The 12,033-nt window shown below is 44.1% G+C and overlaps 1 protein-coding gene across 1 annotated transcript in view; it reads left to right on the forward strand.

The window, feature by feature from the left end:
* pdlim5b (PDZ and LIM domain 5b) overlaps window positions 1-12,033 on the forward strand; it is a 41,982-nt gene that overhangs the window by 25,413 nt on the left and 4,536 nt on the right. The window contains exons 4-8 of the mRNA XM_079735044.1: window positions 3,247-3,274; window positions 3,637-4,121; window positions 7,272-7,429; window positions 7,884-7,911; window positions 11,336-11,505. Of these exons, the coding sequence (XP_079591170.1) occupies window positions 3,247-3,274; window positions 3,637-4,121; window positions 7,272-7,429; window positions 7,884-7,911; window positions 11,336-11,505 (869 nt within the window). The remainder of the gene's footprint in view (window positions 1-3,246; window positions 3,275-3,636; window positions 4,122-7,271; window positions 7,430-7,883; window positions 7,912-11,335; window positions 11,506-12,033) is intronic.

The following is a 12,033-nucleotide window of genomic DNA, read 5'->3' on the forward strand; positions in this document are numbered from 1 at the left end:
GTTTGTTCAGTTAGCACGTTGGGAACAGACGGGCAGACGGAGAGACGGAGAGACAGAGGCAGAGAGAGACACGACCCTCGGGGGACGGGCGGGGATCATTTATTATGGAAAAGCGCAGTTTGATGTTTTTCAATTTTCATATAGTATAATATTTCCACATCACCGTTTCCCGAAAGCTCTGTTCCAAAAACCGTAACGTGTCGCAATGTGGAATTTGTAAGAGATGCAAGCGTGGGCACAGATGACGTCAGCAATTCTGGCTCAAAATCCAAAACGGGGTAGGGCCCGGTGCTTTGGCGTGTCATTTCTAAACTTGCCCCGACACCAACAAGGGAAAGAGTGTCCATTAGCATCACGCTCTTCCTAATATCGCAGAGAGAGAGGGAGAGAGAGAGGGAGAGGGAGAGAGAGAGACAGGGAGAGGACTATATGAGCAAGGCCTCTGCCCCAGGAGCGACCTCGCTGAGTCACAGTGTTGTCTTTAGGAGGGATAAAACTCTCCTTTGTGTGGACAAGTTCCAGGGCTGGACCGGACCCAGTTGTTCGTTTAGGGCCTGTGTCTCCAGCCGGAAGCACTGGTGCTGTTTGAATGGCGCAGTATTAAAGCTAAGCTGCCGGCCTTATGTGCTATATAGGGAGAACAACGGTTCATTTTCTGTACAAGAGATGGTTCTGTGAATAGGAAGAGGGGAAGAAAGAGGAACAGCAGTGTATCTAAGTCAAAACATTTTCCGAAAAGAAGGTTCACATTAAAAGTGATTTTGCATTTTTCGATATCGTATTTCCATGAACAAAAGTTTTTGTTTTAAAATCACTCTTGTGTTTCCCCCCAACAGAACAACACAAACTCATTATTGGTGCCAAAAGAGGAATGCTAGGGTGGAAAATGTATTTTCTCCAGGAACATTGGATAAATGTTCCACAACATCTCTGAAATATAAATGGACATCATGGGCTTTTGGGCTGGCCGCTGTCCAGAAGTGCATACAAGGAGTTTAACATTCAGATAACATTATACGACTATTATGGGATCGAACCGTTGCAAGCAGCTGCATCAATCATTGTCAGGACATTGCATAACTTTTTTCATAATGTGAAAAATGCCGACGAGCCTACACACGCACACAGAAGTGGAGACCTTTTTTATAGATAGTTAATGTCCACTGTGGCTACCATCATTAATCTTTAGAACGTGTGTCAAAATATAGAACGCTATAGACGTAGATAAACACATCGGCATCTTTAACGTTAACATTGGATCCAAGAACAATTTAAGAGTTATGAAAGCCTCTGAAACATTTATTTATTTATATAATTGTGAATAAATGTGTGTTTTTGAAATGCCACGATAAAATAGCTTATAAGAAAGTGAGTGTTTTATTGAGTGTGGCGTACACAGTCTAGTTTGCGTTGAACTCGTCCATCATGGTGTTTGACAGTCAGAGCGGGAGCATTGTTTTTTCAAGGCCTTGGATTCAAGGTCAACTCTTCAGGGGCCAACTTCAAGAACGAAATAAGAACTCTTGTCAGTTTTCTTTCTTTTTTTACAATACCTCACAAGTCTTTTTGGCAGAGACCTCAACCATGTTTTTTTTAACTGTTACAACCAGTGGTTGCCAGCACTGATCTTATAATTTATTCAAGAGGTAGGGCTTTACAGACGCTTTCAGAACCAATGTTACACTATAGACAGTGTTATAGTGTTGAAAGCGAGAGTGCCGGTTGAAATGCAGCATGAGACGGGTTATTAGGACAGCGTTGAAGGATAGCTTAAGTGGTAGGAACGTATGCTGAGTGTCTGGTTGACAGTTTCAACTCCTCGAATGCTATTTTTGCTGGAAGGTAGTTTACCAGTGGTAAACCTGGAAAAAACAACACATCCTCAACGACCCGAAGAGAATACAGAAGGCGAGTTAACGTTTAACGTTGCTAACATGAAGAATTGGGTGAAGCATTTGCTTAGAAACACAGTGTTCTCTGGTAATCATAGTACGTTGAGGGATGAAGCGGGACCAAGATAAAGGGGTGGTTATCAACCGTAGTTTGGCCAAGTGGCGGAAATTATATATAAGTGTCACAGCTCCGTCACAGCTACGGAGAAGGACTTTGGGTGGCAGTTTCACAACTTCTTGCAAAGAAAGCTGGTACTGTTTGTGAAATATAATTCATACGAGGATTGTAACCAAGATTTAATGCAATTTTTTGCCTCATATTTTCCCCGAGCGTCACGAGGAACGGCTTTTAACGCATACAAAGTTGCTATTGTATTCCCAAAACACAAACTAGGTTTCCAAAGGACTTTTTTTTTGTAATCTAAACAATCCCTGGCAAGCCAGAAGATGTAACAAGCCCTGGCAGGCCAGGAGATGGCATTTCCTATCTCGCTATCTGGTTTCATATCCAAGATGATCACGGTCTCTTTCTTTTTGCGTCCAACATCAACATTACAACAGCTTCGGCGGATCGGTGGATAAACACCGGCTTTTTGGGAAAGTCATCCCTCTGAACTGCCCAGAGAGAGAGCGGTTGGAGTCAGAGTGGACGGTTGAGTGAGATGATAATCCAGGCTCAGGGAGAGCTGACGCGGGAACACCAGCAGGCTAATGGAGGGAGCATAGTGTTTCTTGTTTCACCATCACCTCCACTGCGGAAGAGAGAGAGAGAGAGAGAGAGAGAGAGAGGGGGAGAGGGCGGGAGAGAGGGAGAGAGAGAGAGAGAGAGAGAGAGAGGGGGGGGGGGGGAGAGGGAGGGAGAGAGAGAGAGAAAGAGAGAGAGAGAGGGGGAGAGGGAGGGAGGGAGAGGGAGAGAGAGAGAGAGAGAGGGAGAGAAAGACAGAGAGGGAGGGAGGGAGGGAAAGGGAGAGAGAGAGAGAGAAAGAGAGACAGAGAGAGAGAGAGGATACACCATGTGTACTACTTCTACTAGAGAGACTCTATTGGAGGCCGAGCTCCTTAGAGTAGGCTGGTTGGCTGCCTAGGTTCCTTTGTATTGCCGTCCCTTCTCTTCTTTTCGGGATCTCCCTGAAGATAATCCAGGAAGTGAAATGCTAGCTTCAATGTGAAGTATAGGGAATCGTTCAAAGCATGCCGGTTTTTCTTTTAAAGTCTGCACGGTTGAAAAGAACTCTTCCATATTGTCCCTGTAGGGCAATGGGCTCGTTGTTAAGTGGAGCCAAATCCCAATATGTGAAATATTTTGGAAACATGTCGGGTGGTAACTTAACTACATTTCTGTTTTGGTTCACAGGCCCTCGAGTGCTCCCAGCGTGCCGAAGGTAGGAACCCCTCTCTGTTTGGTATTCCCATTTCAAATAACGACCAGGAATACCGCTTGAAACGACATTGTTTTGAAATCGTATATATTGTACTTCATCGGCGCAACATGTCCCTGTGCCCTTCTGAGAGGATGTCAGCTCACAGTTTGACTTTCCACGTGTGTGTCGTGTTTCACCTCCGTCGCCGCCCGTCCTATCGGCTCATACCACGGCACGGCGTTAAAACAAAAAAACCGCCGCTGAGTGTGTGAGCGCTTGATCCCAGCTAACCACACCCATGCGTTCACACGGCTTGCGTGTTGTTTTTCACCCCGCTGCATGTGTTGTTGTTGTCGTGTCCGCCTATTGTATTCCCTTCCCAGGGCGAGACTCAGGAAATCATTAAGCCCGTTCCCATCCCCCGGCCGGCCTCCTCCGCCCCCATCACCCGGCCGTCCCCCCAGCCCGCCAACGCCGCCTACAACAAGACGGCCCGCCCCTTTGGCAGCGGTGCGGCCGGCGGCGGCAGCGCTCCCCCCCCGGTGGTGGCCTCCATCCCCTCCGCCTCCTCCGCCTTCACGCCGGCGGGACCCTCGCTGTCGCCGCAGCCCCCGTTCCCCCTCAGGTCCTCCGGCCTAGCCCCTCCCGCCGCCGCCACGGCCGCCAGGCCTGGCTCTGGAGGCTCCTCCCCCTCCTCTCGGTCGCCCAACGCCTCGTTCCCGGCGCGCGTGCCGCCGGCCCCGGCCCCCCACACCGACGTGCCGCAGCCGTCCGTCTACAACACGCCCATCAACCTGTACTCCAACGTCAACGCCACCGAGGTGGTGATGGGGCAGAGGCGCGGCCTGCCCGAGCAGCAGTCCAACGGGTAAGTGCTGCTGTGGCATAACAACCCCCCCCCCCCCCCCCCCGAATCCACCCCCACCCCCTCGCCCCTCCTCCCCTCGGTTCCCTCCCTTCCATCCCCTTGTGTGTCCATGCTATCAAAAACCAACAAAACCCTGACAGATCTCCTGTCAGTTGAAAAACTAACACAGGACACAACCCATAAACCATCGCAATACACGCTGATGAATTACAGGCTAGAAGAGGCATTCCCTTTTTCCTTCTTTTTTTCGCCAGCCGAGATACGGCCGAGCTGCAAGTAAAAACAGCGGGGGCGAGCGGCTAGCTGTTGCTGCCGCGCGCCATGTAGGACCAGTACAGTTTGTAGAAGGCCATGCCAAACCAGGGTATTCTGTGTGTCTGCCTGTAAGGCACCAGTGTCCCGTCACCTGCTTCTAATTAACCGCTGGGGAGCTGGAAGGCCTTTGGTGGAAAGAGGAACAAGGCTAAATTTAGAGTGGCCGGCTGGGACATTTGGTTTGGTTTGCTACGGTTTGACTTCTGGTTTGGTCGGTTGGTCGATTCTTTGGCTGGCACGCTAGAACAAATGCACCTTTGAAGCATTGATTTAGCTGTGGTAAATAATTGAATTTCTAGGATTCCAAATAATTCTGCAATTCATGATTAGGTCAAGTAGGTAAAGTACCATTGCAGCAGTACCAAGTAATACATAATTTTAAGGAGTTAGGCATATATAGACCTCACCTTATATGAACTCCCAGAAAATACTTAACTAATGCTTTGTGACAACCTGAACTCATCATTACTTGCAGCATTATACTGTTTATGAAACATTATGAAAGACGTATTTTGTAAACCGTCAATAAACCATTTTCTCAATATCTTATTAATAATAATAATAATAATAATTATGTATATTCATTTAGGAACAATGCTTTATCAACACTGAACTCAGTAGAGCGTCAATTCCCTAAGTGCTACCCACTTTAGAAATCGGATACTTTGTAAACAACTAAAGAAGGCATTCCGTGATTACAAAAGGAGATAATCCTTTATGTCCCATGGGGTTGATGAGACGGAGAGAGAGGGGAACGGTAGGTACATGGTCGCTCTCCCCCCGTCTGTAAACACTTACCACTATCACGGCCACCATCACCGGGTTCAGACGAGTTCGCTGGAAAGCGGGCGTGGTGAGGGTGGTGACGACCACGATGATGATGAAGGGGGTGGTGTCGTTAAAGAGAGCCCGGGGGGTGCAGAGGTGCAGTGTCATGAAGAATCGCATGGTGTTCATCGTGAGTTACACTCCCGTGGGGGGCCGCTAACACGCAGTGTTACCAAAGGGAGGTCGAGAACACGGTTCTGCTGCACGATTTTGTGTGTTTGAGTGTGTTTTTTTGTGTTGGAGGCACTTCTGGTTCATATCAGCGCATGCTCTCAGAAGGGCTATTTTCGGATGAAGAAACTGTTTTAGAATCTTTGTTTTACTACCGTTTTAATGAAATCATTATGGTGCTTTTAAACCCTGTTCTGCCCAGTTTTCTCTCTCTCTCTCTCTCTCTCTCTCTCTCTCTCTCTCATGAACCTTTTTTTCCATGTACCTTTTCTCTGTCTCCAGGGGGAAGTGAATACAGCAGCCAAGTTAGTATTTGTGATTGACATCTGCTCACTGGTGAATCGTTGCGTGGCATGGGTTTTCTTGCACTCACTCACAAATTGCCCACTCTAATGGTTGAGTTATATGCTTGTTTTAGATTCAAGGGCACACTTTGAAGTCCTGTAAATAATTTGGATTTCCGCTCCAGTTGTGTTTAGCTCATGCTACAATCGCTCATGTTGTCACCGGAAACTACCCCCCCGTAGTAGTAAGTCAGTGGTGAGTGGGATATAGTCACCTATAATAGGGCTGTAAGCTCCTTAGGCACAGTTGACTGAGCTGGAGAAGTCCCTGGCAGATCTCCATCTATCTTCTCAGTGTGTTGCTGCGGCTGACGCTAAGCTCTTATAAGTCCATGCGAATGATCCACTTTGTCTTCACTTTGTCTTAGCAAGGTGGCGTGGGAATTGGATCACCCCTCAAAGCATCAACTGTTTCCTCACACACACACAAACTGAAAAAAAACAACTGAAAAATCAAATGAAATTTGATAATTAATTTGATTTAATAAACTTAATAATAGTATTGAGGTGCTTCAAAATGACTAATCAATAAAAAGAAAAGGTAATGTATATTTTAAATGTCGTATTATTAATGATAACCCTAACCCTAACTCTAACCCTAAACATTACAGAGCTCTCTCTAGCTCTTTACCTCCACCTTGTGGCCAAATATAAGATATGTTGCTTTCAAAATAGTCTTAACTTATCACTTATTCCCCTCTCCATCAACTTAACTTTTCACAATCATTTATATCCTTTTAAGGAAATAATTCAGGATACTTTACCCCAGCGAAACAGGAAATGAAAACGCAGTTTGAAGCAGTTTTACTCGGTTCTCTGATACTGTAGCTGACTAGTCGGTTGGTGTTTTTATTCTTCCTAATAGCGATTCTCATACAAGCTCTAAGTAAGTATAGCTTAGAGCTGTTGTCATACCTTCCATCCATGTGACCTTTACAGCACCCTCAACGAAACCCCACTTTTTGGGGGCTAATTTGGGGTTTTGGTTCCTACGCCACCTTTAACTGCTTTCCATTCTGTGCTGTGAATGTCCTTCCATAGAAACCCACCAACGACTACACCCAGGAGGTAAAACCCCAAAACTATGTTCCGCAGAAAACTAAATCGAAATCCCTCTCCCCCCCAAAAAAAACGAATTCACAAAAAATAATTTAACGTTTTCACTTCCTCGTTGAACAAAGAGCACTTTATTTGGCGTGTGTTTGTATTTTGACTAACCCCCTGGCTGTTCTTTGTGTCATTTAAGTTCAATCAAAATAGACTCTTTGTCTTTTTTTACAATTTCAAGTGTGGACATGGTTCCCGTCATCCTAGTAGAATATATTCACCACAGAGAAAGAAAGCGATCCAGTGTCTTTAAACCGTGTTGCCAGTTTGGGCCAGATTTCCAGACCAATCTGGCAACGGAGATTGGGCGGGAAATCTGTCCCAATCTGGCACACTGCCTGTGTACAGCTGTACTTACTCATTATCCTTTGTTTGGGCCGTGCAGGAGAGCTGAGGTCCAGCCCGAGGTGATGACCCATGGCCTGGCCCTGAGTGACAGCAAGAAGCGTCTGATCGAGGACACCGAGGACTGGCATCCCAGGTCCGGGACGTCCCAGTCCAGGTCTTTCCGTATGCTGGCCCAGCTGACCGGGACTGAGAACGGTGGGTAGTCGTATAGAACATATGTATATGCAATGAGGCAGGAGAATGTTTTAATATCTGTATGTATTGGTTTTGTATGCATTTGTGTTTTTCTACTATTATGTATCTTTTTCGATATTAGTGTCATCTTTCAACATCATTACCGTTTTAGAGATCAGTTTATTTAAGGTTGGTTTATAAAAGATTTATTTAGCCAACCATGATTAATGTATTTGTCTAGACTAGAGCATTTGATTTATTGATTGCTGTCAGGATGCAGACAGCAATCAGCTGCAACTACTAACAAAACAACAAATAGGACAAATAAGACAGAAAATGCTTCTGAAACAAATGTCCTTCCCTAGCTTTGTTATCTAGCGATGTTATTTTCAATGTCATATGATGTGATGTACAGTTCATATGTTCATTTGTTGCTTCATATCTGAATGTTGTTCCTTTTTTCTTGTTCCTGCAGATGAAGCCCCACAAAACAGTGGAAAAAAGTAAGTAATCAGTCGAATGTTGGTGTAAGTGAGAGTTTCAGATTCAATTGTACATGTACAGTATATACAGTATATGCCTAACAACACTATATATCCTGGAGAGTATGAGGGTTTACTCTAGAGGAAGTCATGTTCAGAGGAAGTTTCATTTGCAAACTCTAAGTGGCTCACTTCTGAATGGTAGCTGTAGAAGCCAGCTGTAACCACACACACACACACACACACACACACACACACACACACACACACACACACACACACACACACACACACACACACACACACACAAAAACTTCTATGTAATGGGTCAGCCTAATTCATAATAACAGTTTTCCCCTCATACGAGGACCAATCAAAGAGTAGGATTGATGGTATTTTAGTAGTGATGCCGATTAGACCAATTACAGTAGCTTTAGATTTATTTCCTTCACCATAATGAAATACCGCTCAGTAGCATATTATAGTCATTATCATATGAAGTTCATATTACCATTCATTCCATATTTAAGCCTTCAAATGTAGCTTTGTAGGGACTTTCCTGGTGTTTCTGTTGCTGTTAACCCCTGCTTTTCTCTTTTCACATCTTTGTTATTTAAAAACCTTTCTCTATAAATTGTTTTCATTTTCCCTTTCCTTCATTCATCACTTGTTGCCGGCGAATAAGGCTTTCCAAGTTGGATGCAGAGGTCATAGGTCACAAGTACAACAAGCTAAGGGACTGGCACCATGGGGTTTCAGCTCGGGTGCTAAATGTGTAGTAGAATATGTTGCAGTTTGAAATAATTATATTTCAAGTTCCACTTTTTTATTTTCAGCCATGTATTACTAAGTGTGAAGTTTTAAAATGATTGATTATACACATAGAAACCTGTATTAGATAATATGGTATCTAAAAACAACTACACAAACCAAAGCCAGATATTTCTGCGTGATAAACTTAATATATATATATATATATATATATATATATATACAAAGGCATGTACTCTTACTTTGCTGTACAGTGGTATACATATCCCACTTTACAGTTTACTCTTTTCTTTCTATGTACTATCTGTATTCTCTTTCCACCTTAAATACTCTGTACCTAGCTGGTTTAAGTTTGCTTCTCTTCTATTCTCTGCACTAACCATTGCATATTTCAACCGTTCTGTTATCATACCTCAATAAAAACCTCTTCTTGCAGCTGGTCTAAAACGTTTCCTTATTTCTTGTCTTTTCACTTTTTTCCTATCGTTCTTTCTGTCTTTCCATTTCTTGGAGATATGCCATTTAAACTATATGGCTTTTTGAGTGGGTTTTGCAATGGGATTTTATGAGTGGTTTACGTTCCTTAAAGATAACTTTAGCTCAATCAAGCCACTTTGATGTAGACATTTTTACAATCGTGTTAAAAATCTAGTCATAAAACATTGGATATTTAAAAAAAATCAATTTCCACTTAATGGGATTTATTGCAGGCAGACTGCCTTTGGCTCAGTAGTGTTCACTTGTGCTGTAGCAGATAGATTGTAGCAATGTTAGAATACGAATAAGAATATCATATATATACTATTATTCCTCCACTGCAATGGTGAACATATTGTTGGATATTGGGTTTTAGATCAGATCAAATTGCTCTTTATTTTCAAGGTAAGTAAGTCGGGCAGGAAAGCAGGGAAACGGTTTTGGATTTATCTACTTAGATCAAAAATGGTGTTTCCCCTGTAGGATTTGATCAGATTTCTGGTAATGTAGGCAGCAGGGCTCAGCCCAAGCCCTGACAGTAACTTGGTCTAACAAATGGGCTTTAGGAAAAGAGAACCCAAACAAGCTAGTGTTATACCACTGTAATGTCCAACATCTGTTGAATGGGGTGATTTCACACACAACTGCCCATTGTTGGCCTGCGTTTCAGCAATTTGCCATTTTTTCTATTTTACGAAACAAATCAAATTTCGGGAAGCTTTTTTTCCAAATGTGTTTTCTTAAATAATAAGTCGGTAAGTACGCAGTCTCATGTTGCTGTATCTTATGTTACCTTTGTTTAAAAAGGAAGCCTTAACAGCCTCTGTTACATTTGGCTGTGCGATATTTTCTTCCTTAGTGTTATCGTTATCTTCCTTGGTTGACAGCTCCCGGGAGAGTAGCCAGGCCTGAATGGGCAAATCTGATTCATCTGACTGTGGTTTTCATCACAAACCGTTTCTGATTCAATCAAAGCAGACCATGATTGGCCTGATTACTTCAGTGTGTCAATGAGCTTCCAGCTAATTAAATGTAATGGATATCGCCTATCGTCGCAGAGCCCCTAGTCAGTCCATTATCGTGGAAGGCTGTGTGTCTTAATGAGGAAAATCAACGTTTTGCCATGGCCTTACTCAAGGGCCTAGCCAATGGGGTGGCACCGGCCATCTTGAGATGTGATTGGTCCAACCAACTGTCCTTGACTTTTATTTGACATTTGTCAAATATTGTTGTCACACGTGATACAATCTGACATACAACTCAAATGACCAACTGAGTTGGCAAACACATAAAAAGGCCACTTGCAATTTCAGACTTTAAGAAAAAATGTTCCAGTTTGTACAGATTATGTCAATGAGCCCATGTAACGTCTGAACCAGGGCAGGTTATTGGAGCAGCATCCCACAAGAGGGAGTGCTGTTGTACTGAATATAACACGGCTGTTACTTGGTCTTAGGTAGCCCATGAGGCTGTAGGCCAAGTGCGGCAGATCCCAGGGCTGCTATGCAGCATAGCAACACTTCGAGTGTGATATTGCTTTAAGACAACCGTTGACACTAATAAGCGACAACACATTATGATGTGTGTGTTCAATCAGTTATTCGGCTCCGCCAACACAAACAGGTTCCACCACTGGATTGGGACTGGATGGAAGCCAAGCAACACGTAAACATGTCCCTGCACGCTAGCTTGCTACGGTGTGTGTGGTCTACAGTTTAACGCAGGCCGGCTAATTTGTATGCATGTACATTTATCTATATGTATCTGAGTCTGTTGACGGTCGCTTTGGTGGCATGTGTGGTGCCGCCCTACGGCCTCCGATCGTCGCTTACAAAACGTAATAGACGGTAATGAGAAACACCTGCAGTGCACACCTGTGCCACATGTGGTACACATTAAAGACCCATTGTTATACTCCATTGCATCACTCATGTAATGCCCCTTGTCCAATCAAATTACTCTGAACAAACTGTCGAGCCCATCTGTGCACTAATTTCTCTGGGCTGTTAAATCAATAGAGATGTCTTCTCAGGGGGGTAACCATGGAGACCTGAGTGTTAATCAAAACAGAGCCGCAGAAAACACGCCTTTTCTTGACGGTCTTCACAAGCACACCTCTTGTGTGTATTTCTGATTGATTGATCAGACAATGCTGTAGGCCTACTATATGAAAGTGTGTGTGTGTGTGTGTGTGTAGAGAGGTCATCGAAGACGCCACGCCCAGAGCCTACACCTCCCCGGCCACCAAGACCTTCTCCAAGACCGCCGGGTCCCCCAGGAATGGAAACGGGACGGGGGTCCCTCCGCCCAGGTTCAACGGCCCCCCTCCCCAAGGGAAGCCCACCGGCCAGCCTGGCTCTGCATCAGGTACGGGCTTGGCTGTTAGACAAATAATAATTATGCTTATAAGTATATTGTAATTATGCCTTGCCTTTCATGTGTGTGTTTAAAATATAACCTGCATATTTGCCAACTAATTTTGAAGCCTCCTCGCAATTGGGACACAGTCAAAGTCACAGAAAAAATTAAATAAAAATAGACTTTTTTTTACTTGAAACTGGGCTAATAAACAAGCGTAGGTACAGGTACCTTTCCACTGGCCTGATGTAAGAACCAACCAATAAAACGCCGCTGGCTCTACTCAGCTAAATAGGGGTTCCAGCGATGCTCTGTGAGATAAGCCTGACATCCTCTAAATGACTTGGACATAGATAAAGTATAAATATATTTCCGATCTTACATTGAAAGGAGCAGGTCGTAACATGCTTTTCTGTATCATAATGCTACTGCAATGGTATCTGAGTTAGTTACAACAGCCATGCACGTGTCCTTTTTTTTATCATCAGTCCGTTTTGAGGATTTGTGTGTAGTTGCTTATTTGAACCACTAGGTGGC

The sequence above is a fragment of the Pollachius pollachius genome (genome assembly GCF_949987615.1).
Source record: "Pollachius pollachius genome assembly, chromosome: 4".
In the NCBI taxonomy this organism is placed as follows: Eukaryota; Metazoa; Chordata; class Actinopteri; order Gadiformes; family Gadidae; genus Pollachius; species Pollachius pollachius.